Here is a 17,791-nt window from a genome sequence, read left to right as displayed (position 1 = left end):
TGCCCCCTGTTATTGTTATCCTTAATGCCCCCTGTTATGCATTGTTGACATCCTTGATTCTCACCCCCTTCCTGCCCCAAACTCTTGTTGGGCTGCTGTTCACTCTGCTGTTGCTAGAATTCCATCTTGTGCATTCTCTGCAGCCAATCCAATTTTAGCAGCAACCAAGATATTTATGATTCAGAATAGCTCCTAAATGCACTAAGTTGTGAATGCATGTACAGTTTGCTAAAAGTCACAAGAGCCATCCACTTTCGGAATTGCTACTAATTCTGCTTTAGCTCCATAGGACTACACTGTACAAATTCATGCAGACAGGTAAAATAGGACAAATGACTTGAAAGGTTCAAACATGTCAGACCTTAGTTCCATAATCAATGTTTTTTGTATTGATTTTGCTGACTTCATGGTTCCGTCATTTGCTACAAGCAATTCAGTAATACACCCACTGTTGGGCTGATGGGTAAAATAAGCACTTCACTGAACCAGGCAAAAGCACTTTCCTTTTCTAAAAGGCATTAATAATAATAATAATAATAATAATAATGATGATGATGACGATGGATAGATAGATAGATAGATAGGTAGATAGATAAATACATTTCTGAGATTATTTTCAGGCTATTTATGTTCGTAAATAGCCAGGTATATCCAGATAGATGTTGGTAGTTTCCATGGAATAGTGAGTAAGTTAGATGCGGATAATCCAATAAATGCAAGTGAAGAGACAGTCATAGTTCTGCAAATCTGAAGAACTCAGAACTGAGCTAGACTAGACACACTCAGGGGAGGTGGCAAGAAAGATTGCTGCTGTGAAGACATCTGCACAGTTTGCAGCCATGATACAACACTATTTTATATACCTACATGTTATAAAACGTACTCATGTGAGAGGATGTACAGTAGATTTCTTTTCAAGCACAGATTATGTATGATCAATATTCAAATTTCCCTAAAAAAATAGCATCTGTTACTGTACATAGGGGAATTCAATTAGCCTCAATAATTTTTTGCGAGATTTTTATTGCATTCCCCTCCCCCCACCCCCCGATGTTTTGCTCCGGGCCATTCAATTTAACCCGTTTTTCTCTATCGTCCTAGTGGATGCTGGGGTTCCTGAAAGGACCATGGGGAATAGCGGCTCCGCAGGAGACAGGGCACAAAAAGTAAAGCTTTAGGATCAGGTGGTGTGCACTGGCTCCTCCCCCTATGACCCTCCTCCAAGCCTCAGTTAGATTTTTGTGCCCGGCCGAGAAGGGTGCAATCTAGGTGGCTCTCCTAAAGAGCTGCTTAGAAAAGTTTAGCTTAGGTTTTTTATTTTACAGTGAGTCCTGCTGGCAACAGGATCACTGCAACGAGGGACTTAGGGGAGAAGAAGTGAACTCACCTGCGTGCAGGATGGATTGGCTTCTTGGCTACTGGACATTAGCTCCAGAGGGACGATCACAGGTACAGCCTGGATGGTCACCGGAGCCTCGCCGCCGGCCCCCTTGCAGATGCTGAAACGAGAAGAGGTCCAGAATCGGCGGCAGAAGACTCCTCAGTCTTCTTAAGGTAGCGCACAGCACTGCAGCTGTGCGCCATTTTCCTCTCAGCACACTTCACACGGCAGTCACTGAGGGTGCAGGGCGCTGGGAGGGGGGCGCCCTGGGAGGCAAATGAAAACCTTTTTTGGCTAAAAATACCTCACATATAGCCTCCGGGGGCTATATGGAGATATTTAACCCCTGCCAGAATCCGTTAAGAGCGGGAGACGAGGCCGCCGAAAAAGGGGCGGGGCCTATCTCCTCAGCACACAGCGCCATTTTCCCTCACAGAAAGGCTGGAGGGAAGGCTCCCAGGCTCTCCCCTGCACTGCACTACAGAAACAGGGTTAAAACAGAGAGGGGGGGCACTAATTTGGCGTTAGAAATATATAAAAAAGATGCTATAAGGGAAAACACTTATATAAGGTTGTCCCTATATAATTATAGCGTTTTTGGTGTGTGCTGGCAAACTCTCCCTCTGTCTCTCCAAAGGGCTAGTAGGTCCTGTCCTCTATCAGAGCATTCCCTGTGTGTGTGCTGTGTGTCGGTACGTGTGTGTCGACATGTATGAGGACGATGTTGGTGAGGAGGCGGAGCAATTGCCTGTAATGGTGATGTCACTCTCTAGGGAGTCGACACCGGAATGGATGGCTTATTTAGGGAATTACGTGATAATGTCAACACGCGCCAAGGTCGGTTGACGACATGAGACGGCCGACAAACAATTAGTACCGGTCCAGACGTCTCAAAAACACCGTCAGGGGTTTTAAAACGCCCGTTTACTTTAGTCGGTCGACACAGACACAGACAGGGACACTGACTCCAGTGTCGACGGTGAATAAACAAACGTATTCCTTATTAGGGCCACACGTTAAGGGCAATGAAGGAGGTGTTACATATTTCTGATACTACAAGTACCACAAAAGAGGGTATTATGTGGGATGTGAAAAAACTACCGTAGTTTTTCCTGAATCAGATAAATTAAATGAAGTGTGTGATGATGCGTGGGTTCCCCCCGATAGAAAATATGGGCGGTATACCCTTTCCCGCCAGAAGTTAGGGCGCGTTGGGAAACACCCCTTAGGGTGGATAAGGCGCTCACACGCTTATCAGAACAAGTGGCGGTACCGTCTATAGATAGGGCCGTCCTCAAGGAGCCAGCTGACAGGAGGCTGGAAAAATATCATAAAAAGTATATACACACATACTGGTGTTATACTGCGACCAGCGATCGCCTCAGCCTGGATGTGCAGAGCTGGGGTGGCTTGGTCGGATTCCCTGACTAAAAATATTGATACCCTTGACAGGGACAGTATTTTATTGACTATAGAGCATTTAAAGGATGTATTTCTATATATGCGAGATGCACAGAGGGATATTTGCACTCTGGCATCAAGAGTAAGTGCGATGTCCATATCTGCCAGAAGATGTTTATGGACACGACAGTGGTCAGGTGATGCAGATTCCAAACGGCACAAAGGTGTATTGCCGTATAAAGGAAGAGGAGTTATTTGGGGTCGGTCCATCGGACCTGGTGGCCACGGCAACTGCTGGAAAATCCACCGTTTTTACCCTAAGTCACATCTCTGCAGAAAAAGACACCGTCTTTTCAGCTTCAGTCCTTTCGTCCCTATAAGAGTCATATCTGCCCAGGGATAGAGGAAAGGGAAGAAGACTGCAGCAGGCAGCCCATTCCCAGGAACAGAAGCGTTCCACCGCTTCTGACAAGCTCTCAGCATGACGCTGAGACCGTACAGGACCCCTGGATCCTACAAGTAGTATCCCAGGGGTACAGTTTGGAATGTCGAGACGTTTCCCCTGCGCAGGCTCCTGAAGTCTGCTTTACCAAGGTCTCCCTCCGACAAGGAGGCAGTATGGGAAAAAATTCACGAGCTGTATTCCCAGCAGGTGATAATTAAATTACCCCTCCTACAACAAGAAAAGGGGTATTATTCCACACTATATTGTGGTACTGAAGCCAGAAGGCTAGGTGAGACCTATTCTAAATCTAAAAAAATTTGAACACTTACAAAGGTTCAAATCAAGATGGAGTCACTCAGAGCAGTGATAACGAACCGGGAAGAAGGGGACTATCTGGTGTCCCGAGACATCAGGGATGCTTACCTCCATGTCCCAAATTTGCCCTTATCACTAAGGGTACCTCAGGTTCGTGGTACAGAACTGTCACTATCAGTTTCAGACGCTGCCGTTTGGATTGTCTACGGCACCCCGGGTCTTTACCAAGGTAATGGCCGAAATGATGGTTCTTCTTCGAAGAAAAGGCGTCTTAATTATCCCTTACTTGGACGATCTCCTGATAAGGGCAAAGTCCAGGGAACAGTTGGAGGTCGGAGTAGCACTATCTCGGATACTGTTACAACAGCAGGGGTGGATTCTAAATATTCCAAAATCGCAGCTGATCCCGACAACAAGTCTCCTGTGCTTAGGGATGATTCTGGACACAGTCCAGAAAAAGGTGTTTCTCCCGGAAGAGAAAGCCAGGGAGTTATCCGAGCTAGTCAGGAACCTCCTAAAATCAGTGCATCATTGCACAAGGGCCATGGTAAAAAAATGGTGACTTCCTTCGAAGCAATTCCAGTCGGCAGATTTCATGCAAGAACTTTTCAGTGGGATCTGCTGGACAAATGGTCCGGATCGCATCTTCAGATGCATCAGCGGATAACCCTATATCCAAGGACAAGGGTGTCTCTCCTGTGGTGGTTACAGAGTGCTCATCTTCTAGAGGGCCGCAGATTCGGCATTCAGTTTTGGATGTTGGTGACCACGGAGGCCAGCCCGAGAGGCTGGGGAGCAGTCACACAAGGAAAAAAATTTCCAGGGAGTGTGATCAAGTCTGGAGATTTTTCTCCACATAAATATAGCTAAGGGTAAATTTATAATGCTCTAAGCTTAGCAAGACCTCTACTTCAAGGTCAGCCGGTATTGATCCAGTGGGATAAAACATCACGGCAGTCGCCCACGTAAATAGACAGGGCGGCACAAGAAGCAGGAGGGCAGTGGCAAAAACTGCAAGGACTTTTCGCTGGGCGGAAAATCATGTGATAGCACTGTCAGCAGTGTTTCATTCCGGGAATGGAAACTGGGAAGCAGACTTCCTCAGTAGGCACGACCTCCACCCGGCAGAGTGGGAACTTCATGGGGAAGTTTTCCACATAATTGTAAACCGTTGGGAATTACCAAAGGTGGACATGATGGCGTCCCGTCTGAACAAAAAACGGGACAGGTATTGCGCCAGGTTAAGAGACTCTCAGGCAATAGCTGTGGACGTTCTGGTAACACTGTGGGTGTACCAGTCGGTGTATGTGTTCCATCCTCTGCTTTTCATACCTAAGGTACTGAGAATTATAAGACATAGAGGAGTAAGAACTATACTCATGGCTCCGGATTGGCCAAGAAGGACTTGGTACCCGGAACTTCAAGAGATGCTCACAGAGGACTTATGGCCTCTGCCGCTAAGAAGGGACTTGTTTCAGCAAGTACCATGTCTGTTCCAAGACTTACCGCAGCTGCGTTTGACGGCATGGCGGTGGAACGCCGGATCCTAAGGGAAAAGGCATTCAGGAAGAGGTCATTCCTACCCTGGTCAAAGCCAGAAAGGAGGTGACCGCACAACATTATCACCACATGTGGCGAAAATATGTTGCGTGGTGTGAGGCCAGGAAGGCCCCACGAAGAAATTTCAACTCGGTCGATTCCTGCATTTCTTGCAAACAGGAGTGTCTATGGGCCTCAAATTGGGGTCCATTAAGGTTCAAATTTCGGCCCTGTCGATTTTTCTTCCAGAAAGAATTGGCTTCAGTTCCTGAAGTCCAGAAGTTTGTCAAGGGAGTATTGCATATACAACCCCCTTTTGTGCCTCCAGTGGCACTGTGGGATCTCAACGTAGTTCTGGGATTCCTCAAAACACATTGGTTTAAAACCAGTCAAATCTGTGGATTTGAAGCATCTCACATGAAAAGTGAACATGCTCTTGGACCTGGCCTGGACCAGGCGAGTGTCAAATTGGTGGTTTTTTTCTCAAAAAAGCCCATATCTGTTTGTCCATTCGGACAGGGCAGAGCTGCGGACTCGTCCCCAGTTCTCTCCCTAAGGTGGTGTCAGTGTTTCACCTGAACCAGCTTATTGTGGTGTCTTGCGCCTACTAGGGACTTGGAGGACTCCAAGTTGCTAGATGTGGTCAGGGCCCTGAAAATATAGGTTCCAGGACGGCTGGAGTCAGGAAAACTGACTTGCTGTTATCCTGTATGCACCCAACAAACTGGGTGCTCTTGCTTTTAAGCAGACTTTTGCTAGTTGGATGTGTAATACAATTCAGCTTGCACATTCTGTGGCAGGCCTGCCACAGCCAAAATATGTAAATGCCCATTCCACAAGGAAGGTGGGCTCATCTTGGGCGGCTGCCCGAGGGGTCTCGGCTTTACAACTTTGCCGAGCGGCTATTTAGTCAGGGGCAAACACGTTTGTAAAATCCTACAAATTTGATACCCTGGCTAAGGAGGACCTGGAGTTCTCTCATTCGGTGCTGCAGAGTCATCCGCACTCTCCCGCCCGTTTGGGAGCTTTGGTATAATCCCCATGGTCCTTTCAGGAACCCCAGCATCCACTAGGACGATAGAGAAAATAAGAATTTACTTACCGATAATTCTATTTCTCGGAGTCCGTAGTGGATGCTGGGCGCCCATCCCAAGTGCGGATTATCTGCATTACTTGTACATAGTTACAAAAATCGGGTTATTATTGTTGTGAGCCATCCTTTCAGAGGCTCCGCTGTTATCATACTGTTAACTGGGTTCAGATCACAGGTTGTACAGTGTGATTGGTGTGGCTGGTATGAGTCTTACCCGGGATTCATAAATCCTTCCTTATTGTGTACGCTCGTCCGGGCACAGTACCTAACTGAGGCTTGGAGGAGGGTCATAGGGGGAGGAGCCAGTGCACACCACCTGATCCTAAAGCTTTACTTTTTGTGCCCTGTCTCCTGCGGAGCCGCTATTCCCCATGGTCCTTTCAGGAACCCCAGCATCCACTACGGACTCCGAGAAATAGAATTATCGGTAAGTAAATTCTTATTTTTTTCCTCCCAAAAAATGTCTATAGTCAGGAAAAAACACATAGAATCCGTCATAAATTCATGGACCTATGTGTTTTCACAATTGTGAAAATGGGGCTTTTTATCCGGGATTGTTATGATCACACCAATTTTATGGGCTAGTTAATATTCTACAGTCAGATTTGTGAACATCACACAGGGATATCTGCTTTTTACTTTTGTATATCTAAAATTGTAGTGTTGTGACATGCTATGTCATGCTACAAATGGGAGCATAGTGTCCAGAAGGATTTCCTTCTGTAGTGTATTCTGTTCGAAGTAACAGATAGCTGAATAATATAGCTATTTCTCTGCTACAGCCATGCATGGGTACTAACTGGGTACTAACTGAAGTCCTTGCCTCACCTTCTCTGCAAATAACTCTGAACACATAATAAGTGTACTTATTAAACCAATTTCTACTTTAATGACTTTGTACCTTACATTTAAATCTACAAACAAAGGTTTAGCATCTGTAATTACTGTCAATATTTATGAGATTAGTTATCTAAGTTACTTAAAGATCAGTTATCTAAAAGTAAAAATATCCATTTTCCCCTTTCTGCACCAACATCCCAAAAAGGGAAAATGTATATAACTACATATGGCATAGCACAGACTTAGAATATTAACCATTAATTTATTTGCTGTGTTTATTTTATTTATTTAACAATTTATTGAGCAAAGGACTCACAATACACAATCCAAAAAAAACATAACAGGGTGAGACATACAGGAAACCAAAGTGTACAGGGAATACTCTCCCAAATAACAGGACCAGGGAGAGAGTAAAAATCCAAAACAGCAGGAGCAAGAAGACAACATGTTCATTTTTTTTCTCATTAGAGAACTATGCATAGAAAATACGTAAAATGGATATAAACCAGAACATCAGTCAGTCCCAGGGGAGTAGCTAAAACACAAAATGCTAAATGTTTTTTTATTATGAAGCGGGTGGAAGGGGGTGGGGGGCAGTAGGGGAACAACTGAGGCAAACTAAGTAAACGGAAAACTAAACTGGAGTCTATCCTTCAAAAAAGTTTAAACAGTAATAGGGGGGTCCCGGGAGAACATTTGCCACTAATACCAATTAGTGTTACGAAAACAACAAATGGGATTTAGTGGAATCTGGTAAAACACCTACAATATATAACTCCTAGATTTAAAAAAAGGCCCACTTTCAGCTCTTGCTGCAACAAGGCTTCGAGCCAGTACTCCCTAAACAGATAAAACAAGTTATCCTGAAAAGGAGACATAGGGGCCTAGTCAATTGAAGTCAGAACTGCTGTATAGTCGGAAAGACTGCAATTTCCGACTTTTTTAGGTCGAATCATGATTCAACCTATTCAATGGGGCTGCCATTTTTCTGACTTGTTGGCAATTCCAATTTGTTGGAAAACACGTGGATCGGCGGATTAGCCGCGGATCCAAGTTTTTTGTCGAATTTGCGACCAAATCTGACAGGTTTTAGTCCCGTTTTCGACAATGGCAGACTGACTTTAAAAAAAAGTCGGATTGGCATTGTCGAAAACGGGCAAAACCAGTCAGATTTGTCTGCAAATTGAATACAGGTTGAGTATCCCGTATCCAAATTTCAAAATCACACATTTTTGGGTCCCCTTCTGAGATAATGACACATATATATATATATATATATAGATATTATATTATATTATATATCTATATAGTATATCTATATATACACATAATATATAATATATATGTTATTATCTCAGTAGGGGACCCAAAATGTGGGATTTTGAATTTTGGATAAGGGATACTTAACCTGTACTGCATTGTCACATCCTCTCCGTTGGAGAGGATCTGACATGCATTGAATAGACCCCATAAGGTGCATACACACTTGGCGAGAAAGTAAACAATGTCGCTCACTTTCACCCTTCCTGAGTGACGTTGTTTACTATATTGGCCAGTGTGTATGCCGTCGACGTTGAGCGATACGTGACCCCGCGGGTCATTAACAACTCTCGCTGTTGGCTGTGCATGCAGCTCAATTTGGACTGTCATCCAAAAACTGCATGCACGGTCCGGCTGCGGCATGACGTTACTGAGCGATATGGTTGCCATATCGCTCAGTGTGTATGCACTGGCACCGACCGCCGCGGCCCGGTAGGGGAAACACTAGGCAACGTCGCTCATAGAGCACATCGCCTATTGTGTACCTACCTATAGAGGGAGAAGTAGAAAGAATCCAGTGCTGTAATATACATTTCTTTGCAACAGCTGTAACTTTTTACAACCTTTGGTGATTGACATTAGCATATGTTCCCCAATGATAGCCCATTCAGGAGACAAAGGAAAGAAGTTAACTAGATTTTGTAGTGCATACAGTTTGACCTGTATCCAAATTTTCTTAATCAATGGGCAGTCCCACAGACAATGATATACCGATGCATTTATTTAAGCATATTTAGGGTAGAAAGGGGACTGCTGAAGATCAATTATGAACCATAGAGGGATACAAATAACTTATGTAATAAATATTAAAATGTATCTCTTGATACATGATAGAACAAGAGCTTTATTAACATAAAGCAAAGCCTTAGTTAGAGTCTCAACTTGCATATGAGGAAATTGAGAATGCCGCCATGAGATGCTAGAATTCCTGTGTGTTCTGCAATGAGGAGTACGTACAGTTGATACATTTGAGAATTGTCACGGGGTAAAACCTGGGAACTAGAGATAGTCAAGTCTAATTTATTAGAGATATCAGAGGGGAACAGAAGGAATAACATAATGCTGGTCCAATTTACGAATCTTAAAGAAGTCACTTAATTAATGTAAGCTTATTTTTTTAATGTAAAGTAACACAGAAACATAGAATTCTGAAGGCAGATAAGAATCACTTTGGTCATCTTGTCTGCCCATGTACTGTACATACGTACACACTGAAATACTAGGATTCATTTTTTGTTGGGAGCCAATTAACCTACCACTATATTTTTAGTTTGCGGGAGGAAACGGGAGTATCCGAAGGAAACCCACACAAGCATAGGAGAATATACACACTCCACACAGTTAGGGCCGTGGTGGGACCATCACCTCAGTGCTGGGAGGCAATAATGCTAACAGTTATACCATCCGTACATATACTGTATGTGTTTTGATACTTTAATAATTTATTTTGTGTTACTGTTATATAGAGTCGACTTTAGGAAGTAAATTTACTAAAATGTAGGTTTTTAGAAGTGGAGATTTTGCTCATAGCAACCAATCAGATTCTAGTTATTATCTTTGGTGCTGGATAAATTCTAAGTAGAATCTAATTGGTTGCTATGTGCAACATCTCCACTTCTATAAACTGGCACTCTAGTAAATGAAACCCTTGTTTTTTTAGTTGTGTATTATTTGTTTTGGTTGCTTTTAAGTTGGCCATTAGCTATAATAAGTATTTACATAATGTTACAATTTTACGTGAGAGGCATTTATTCATGCATTAGAAGTCATCAATAGCTGTCTTATACTAATTCTGTCCTTTGTTCATAGGGGGTCATTCAGATCTGATCGCTGGGCTGCTAATTTTGCTGTCTTGCATTCAGATAGTCGCTGCCCCCAGGGGGAGTGTATATTCGCCATGCAAGTGTGCGCTTCTATGTGTACACCGAGCTGCTAAAATCCACTTTGTGCAGTCTCTACGCAGCCCAGGACTTACTCCTACAGTTCGATCACAACAGGCTGATGTCACACACCCTCACTGAAAACGCTTGGGAACGCCTGCATTTTTCCGAACACTCCCAGTAAATGGTCAGCTTCCACCCACAAATGGCTTCCTACTGTCAATCAGCTTGCGAACGCCCGTGCAAATGGAATTTTTGAACCATCCCATCGCTGGCCGGCGATGCCCGTTGTTGTCTGACGCGCATGCACATTGTGGTGCATATGCATGCGCATTTAGTACCTGATCGCCCGCTGTGCGAAAACGCACAGCAACGATCAGATCTGAATGACCCCCATAGACCCATGCAGTATACCTCAAAGAAAAATAAATAACAAAGTAATTTAATGCTTTTGTCTATTTTTAATCTGTGCAGGATATAAACAAAAGTAATAGTTATTAAAAAGTTTGACCTAGTATAGATTACTTATGGTCAAGTCAATAACTCAGAATGTTCTGAACAAGTCACATTCAGCACCCAGTTATTACACCTGTAAAGAACAATAAACAATTTGATTGTTATTAGTCTTCTGTTTGTTCTTTCTTTTACTTTTTTTTCTGTAATGCTGGGTACACACTAGAAAGATACATTGCTTGTTCTAGCAACGAACAATGGGCCTCATTCAGACCTGATCGCAACAGCAAACTTTTTCTCTAATGGGCAAAACTATGGCGGTAATTCAGATCTGATCACAGCAGCAAATTTGTTAGCAGTTGGGCAAAACCATGTGCACTGCAGGGGGGCAGATATAACGTGCAGAGAGAGTTAGACTTGGGTGGGATGTGTTTAAACTGAAATCTAAATTGCAGTGTAAAAATAATGCAGCCAGTATTTACCCTGCACAGAAACAAAATAACCCACCCAAATCGCTCTCTGCATGTTATATCTGCCCCTCCTGCAGTGCACATGGGGGGTAATTCCAAGTTGATCGCAGCAGGATTTTTGATAGCAATTGGGCAAAACCATGTGCACTGCAGGGGAGGCAGATATAACATGTGCAGAGAGAGATAGATTTGGGTGTGTTGAGTTCAATCTGCAATCTAAATTGCAGTGTAAAAATAAAGCAGCCAATATTTACCCTGCACAGAAACAAAATAACCCACCCAAATCTAACTCTCTCTGCAAATGTTATATCTGCCCCCCCCCCCTGCAGTGCACATGGTTTTGCCCAACTGCTAAAAAATTTCCTGCTGCGATCAACTTGGAATTACCCCCATGGTTTTGCCCAACTGCTAACAAATTTGCTGCTGCGACCAACTCTGAATTATCTCCCATGTACATTGCAGGTGGGGCAGATATAACGGGTGTAGATCATTAGATCGACAGTGTCTAGGTCGACAGTGTTTAGGTTGACCACTATAGGTCGACAGTCAATAGGTCGACAGGGTTTGAAGGTCGACAGGGTTTCTAGGTCGTCATGTTCTAGGTCGACAGGTCAAAAGGTCGACATGAGTTTTTCATGTTTTTTTGGTGTCGTTTTCTCCGTACAGTGACCGGGAAGTCCGATTAGTGCACCGTGTTCGCTCGCCATGCTTTGGGCAAGTTTACCGTTCTAATCGTAGTCCACGTGTACCGTTAAGTATGAAAAAGTTCAAAAAAAGAAAAAAAATTAAAAAACTCATGTCAACCTTTTGACCTGTTGACCTAGAAACCCAGTCGACCTTCATACCCTGTCGACCTAGATACTGTCGACCTACAGTGGTCAACCTAAACATTGTTGACCTAGGCACTGTCGATCTTCAGACCGGATCTCGATATAACATGTGCAGAGAGAGTTAGATTTGGGTGGGGTGTGTTCAAACTAAAATCTAAATTGCAGTGTAAAAATAAAGTAGCCAGTATTTACCCTGCACAGAAACAATATAACCCACCCAAATCTAATTCTCTCTACACAGATTATATCTGCCCCCCACCCAGTGGTGCAAGTAGAAAAAATATCTTACGGGTACTGTGTGCGCGCAAAAAAATGGGTGTGGCCAAATGCCACATGGGGCGTGGCCAATGAAAATGGGGGCGTGATACACATATGGGGGAGGGGCAGATACACGTATGACCCCAATAGTGTCAGATACACGTTGCACCACAGTGCTAGATATACATTGCCCCACAGTGCCAGATACATATAACCCCACAGTGCCAGATACACATTGCCCCACAGTGCCAGATACACAAATGTCCCCAGAGTGCCAGATACACAAATGTCCCCAGAGTGTCAGATACACATTGCCTCACAGTGCCAGATACACATTGCCCCACAGTGCCAGATGCACATTGCCCCACAGTGCCAGATACACAAATGTCCCCAGAGTGCCAGATACACATTGCCCCACAGTGCCAGATACACATTGCCCCACAGTGCCAGATACACAAATGTCCCCAGAGTGCCAGATACACATTGCCCCACAGTGCCAGATGCACATTGCCCCACAGTGCCAGATGCACATTGCCCCACAGTGCCAGATGCACATTGCCCCACAGTGCCAGATACACATTGCCCCACAGTGCCAGATACACATTGCCCCACAGTGCCAGATACAGAAATGCCCCCAGAGTGCCATACATTGCCTCACAGTGTCAGATACACATTGCCCCACAGTGCTAGATACACAAATGCCCCCACTGTGTCAGATATACATTGCCCCCCGTGCCAGATACAGAAATGCCCCTACAGTGCCAGATATGCCCCCAGTGCCAGATATCCTCCAGTGCCAGGTATACATGCCCCCCTGTGCCAGATATCCCCCAGTGCCAGGTATATATGCCCCCCTGTGCTAGATATGCCCCCAGTGCCAGATATCCCCCAGTGCCAGGTATACATGCCCCCCCAGTGCCAGATATCCCCCAGTGCCAGGTATACATGCCCCCCCAGTGCCAGATATCCCCCAGTGCCAGGTATACATGCCCCCCCAGTGCCAGATATCCCCCAGTGCCAGGTATAACATGCCCCCCCAGTGCCAGATATCCCCCAGTGCCAGGTATAACATGCCCCCCCAGTGCCAGATATCCCCCAGTGCCAGGTATACATGCCCCCCTGTGCCAGATATCCCCCAGTGCCAGGTATATATGCCTCCCTGTGCCAGATATGCCCCCAGTGCCAGGTATACATGCCCCCCTGTGCCAGATATCCCCCAGTGCCAGGTATATATGCCCCCCTGTGCCAGATATGCCCCCAGTGCCAGGTATATATGCCCCCCTGTGCCAGATATGCCCCCAGTGCCAGGTATACATGCCCCCCTGTGCCAGATATCCCCCAGTGCCAGGTATATATGCCCCCCTGTGCCAGATATGCCCCCAGTGCCAGGTATATATGCCCCCCTGTGCCAGATATGCCCCCAGTGCCAGGTATACATGCCCCCCCAGTGCCAGGTATAACATGCCCCCCTCCCCTACTCACCGCTGCCGTCGCTGTCCTCCTGTCTGTCATGTGAGGGAAGGAGAGTGCAGCCTGCGCCTCTCGTTCCCCTCAGTCTTCGGCGGGTGTCTCAGTTTAATTCAGCGCCGATCCGTGAGCCAATCAGAGCTCGCGGGTGCGAGCTCTGATTGGCTCACGGATCGGCGCTGAAGTAAACTGAAACACCCACCGGAGACTGAGGGGAACGAGAGGCGCAGGCTGCACTCTCCTGCCCTCACATCAGAGGCGTGTGCGGCGGTGCGGCGTGGGGGAGGGAGGGAAGGAAGAGGAGCGGCGGCCCGTCGGTGTGGGTACGGCGTATCCACGGCTAAATTCTTACGGGTACGCCGTACCCACCCGTACCCGCCCACTTGCACCACTGCCCCCACCCCCCAGCCGCCCCCCCCCCCCTCTGCCCCATGCAGTGCGCATGGTTTTGCCCATTAGAGAAAAAGTTTGCTTTTGCGATCAAGTCTGAATTAGACCCAATATATCTGTAGTTTATCGGCAGGTGTGGACACCCAATATGTCTGTGGCCGACGTAGTTTACAGACATACCAGATTGGCCCTGCAATGTCTACATTTTACTATATTTTCCCACATAATACTATTTAGAGAAATAATCAAAAAGATTTGTGCACAACTAATTCTACATTCTTGTATTAATGATCCAGTACTTTTTATATGCTATTGTTTTTTCTTGTTGTTCATACAGTGTATACTTCTGTTCTCTTTGATAAGTATTTATTATGCACCTGTGCTTTCAGTGTTAATGTGTATTTGATTTAATTATACCATCTGGGTAAGTGCCTCTCAACTGCAAAGTGAGGATGCTGTTTCTTATTTTATTCTTTCTTTTATTCTAATGTTTTTTGATGGTCTTAATAGTGTATTCAGCTAGTTCCATCCTCTTTAATTTTCCATATACACTATTAATTCTAGTTCATGTTTTTTTTTCAAGAAATGTGCTTTTCCTTTGACTTAAAGTGTATTTCTTAGTTTTGTTCTAGAGAGCAATATCTACATTACAAATGGCAGTTAATTATAGGGTTCAATGATCTTAATGATTAAGCAAAAGAAAAATGATGGTATTGTGCACAGCGTGTATACTATTAAAAAGACAGTAGAGGTATTGCCACAAATGCAGCATTGATGAGAAGTAATGTTGAATTATAAAAACAATTGCTAACTAGAGACAGGAGTTACAGTCCCTGTCAGGAGAAAGATATTACCTTTCCTGTACACTGCCAGTAAATTGCTCTGGGCAGGAAAGTTCAGAAGCGTTCTGAAATCTCAGCCTCTCCAGAAAGAACATTAAGAAACAGAAAATTACCTGTCTGTCGAGATGTCTTGCCGTGAACATCCTTTGTAAATTCATTACTTCTTTAAGTTTATGTAGTAAAGTAAGTTTGCATTTAGTTTTACTATCGCTTGTTATGTTTGGAATGATGTCTTCTTTATGTGTTGTATATTTGCGCAGGTGGGTGAAGCCATGTTGGCATACAAGCAGTTATTAGGCAGTGTTACTGCGCAGACTATAAGACCGACCTTTCATGAGCACATTCCAACGTTTGCTTGTGTGGATCTTTTAGGGACTTACCAGAAGTATTTGCCAGGTAAGTACAATTAATGGCACATAAATAAATACTAACATTTTATTCAAATACTGTGTATCTGAAAATAACTGTGGAAAAACCAAGTCACTCAGTAAAGCTCTTTTTACAAATCCTCACAATGCAGCCCAAGTAACAAATGAAGTAATGTACCTATTTTAGCTTACATATTATAGGGTAAGTGTATAAAGGTGGCAGGTGTTGCAGGTGTCCCAGAGCAGTGATAGGCAACCTGAAACTCTCCTTAGGTGGCCCATTTACCTTGTAAAAGGCTGCACATTACACTTAATTGCAGTGCTAAGTTAAATTGAACACATTTCATCAATATAAAGGGTATCTGGTTTCTAGGTCGACCACACTTAGGTCGACAGTCATTAGGTCGACCACTATCGGTCGACATTCATTAGGTAGACATGGTCTATAGGTCAATATGTACTACGTCGACATGGAAAAAGGTCGACATGAGTTTTTCACATTTCTTCTTTTTCATTTTTTTAACTTTTTCATACTTTACGATCCACGTGGACTAAGATTGGGAATAGTAACCTGTGCCGAGCGAAGCGAACCATGCGAGGGGACACGGTGCATTTATTGGGGTTCACTATCACTTTATGAAGAAAATGACACAAACCCCCCCAAAAAACTTGTTTATGTCGGCCGTATGACTGCGTCAACCTATTTTAGGCGTCGACCTAGTAACTGTCGACCAATAGTTGTCGACCTAATGACTGTCCACCTAAGTGTGGTTGACCCTATGAGCCACACCCAATATAAAGACACCTATCTGTAATCAGCAGACTTTTTACATAAGCATTTCCAGCTAAAGCAAACCAATATAACAAGACTGTAAGGAAATAGGAACTGCAATGATGGCTGCTGTAAAACCCAGGGCTGACTGTTGCCCAGTACTCTGTCATAGGCTCCATTGGCTCCCTCACAAGAGGGCTTGAGTTTTTCAAGGTGGCTGGTGTATTGGAGATCAGTCTATATAGTATATGTGCAATAGTATGAATTGTGTACCTCCTTGGAGCTGTTTTGTGAAAGTACCGACATAACAATTATATAACAGTGACACATGTAATAAAGCATGTTCCCATTTGTTGCGTCTTTCTGCTGTTCCATTCATCAACATCTTTGTCCTGTATGTCAGAATGTTGGCACACTAGCCGACACGGTCCGGCACGGCAAACTCCCGGACGGCTTTTTGCTGTGCCGGGATTATAATGAATACTCACCCGCGATGGGTCCTTTCACATGGCACGGACACGGCCCGGTCGCTGTGTTGCAGCCGGATCTATCCACTGAATAGGATGGCTACCGTTGCCGTGCTGTCCCTGAAGGCAGTGGATTTAGTGTGTGAATCGCCTCTTTCACACACAATGGCGTGTGTGAAATAGCCCTATCTCATGCAGTGGTTGCAAAGTTGCTCTGCAGAATGGAGTGGACGGCTGTGGATGTTCATTTTCAGGGTGGAGTTTAAGACATGGGTTAGGGCCACAGAAACACTATGCACAACCTCAGTGCTGTGGCAGTACCATTAATGTGTCACTTATGTGCCCCCTTTCTCATTGCTGCACTGTATATCCTGAAACGTTCTATTTCAATTATTTTCAAAACTTGGGAGGTATAAATAAAGACAGTCCCTATATCTCCTCAAACTAATGAGTTTAAGTCATAAATGAGGTTTGAATGAAAAGGATTTAAAAAGATAAATGTAATCTTAAAGTAAGAAAGGTTGTGGTTCTAGTACACAGGTCTTTAAAGTGAGAGCAACTTTCTCCTATACATTTATCAGTTATGAGACCTGACAGCATATACATGTTACTGTCTTTTACAAAGGTGTATCTTTTCTTCTATAATTACATATTTATATGACAATGGGGGTAATTCAGAGTTGATCGTAGCAGCAAATTTGTTAGCAGTTGGGCAAAACCATGGGGGTAACTCCGAGTTGATCGCAGCAGGAAATTTGTTAGCAGTTGGGCAAAACCATGTGCACTGCAGGGGGGGCAGATATAACATTTGCAGAGAGAGTTAGATTTGGGTGGGTTATTTTGTTTCTGTGCAGGGTAAATACTGGCTGCTTTATTTTTACACTGCAATTTAGATTTCAGTTTGAACACACCCCACCCAAATCTAACTTTCTCTGCACATGTTATACCTGCCCCCCCCCTGCAGTGCACATGGTTTTGCCCAACTGCCAACAAATTTGCTGCTACAATCGGGTCTGAATTATGCCCAATGTTGCATGGCACATTGTTCAACAGGTAGCAAGTATCCATAATTGTCTGCCCCTCCTGATTGTTAATATGCCAGACGTATATACTCACAAACTATGGTCATTTTAGCTTTGCATAATAAAGTCATTTTTAGGAAATTGGAATTTTTCTTTCCTTAATGTGGTTTCCTTCTTAAACTCCTTGGCTGCCGTAATGAATGTGTTAACTCCTTAGCTAAGTAGCATTAGGAAAATG

General features: G+C 44.3%; 1 protein-coding gene across 2 annotated transcripts in view; it reads left to right on the top strand.

The window, feature by feature from the left end:
- The window catches only part of CFAP54 (cilia and flagella associated protein 54), a 736,502-nt gene that overhangs the window by 624,710 nt on the left and 94,001 nt on the right, over positions 1–17,791 (top strand). For both annotated transcript variants that reach the window (XM_063927747.1, XM_063927746.1), the window contains exon 62: positions 15,185–15,320. In XM_063927747.1, the coding sequence (XP_063783817.1) occupies positions 15,185–15,320 (136 nt within the window). The remainder of the gene's footprint in view (positions 1–15,184; positions 15,321–17,791) is intronic.

Source organism: Pseudophryne corroboree, chromosome 6 (genome assembly GCF_028390025.1).
Source record: "Pseudophryne corroboree isolate aPseCor3 chromosome 6, aPseCor3.hap2, whole genome shotgun sequence".
Taxonomy (NCBI): Eukaryota; Metazoa; Chordata; class Amphibia; order Anura; family Myobatrachidae; genus Pseudophryne; species Pseudophryne corroboree.
This window is presented reverse-complemented; position numbering and strand designations above follow the sequence as displayed.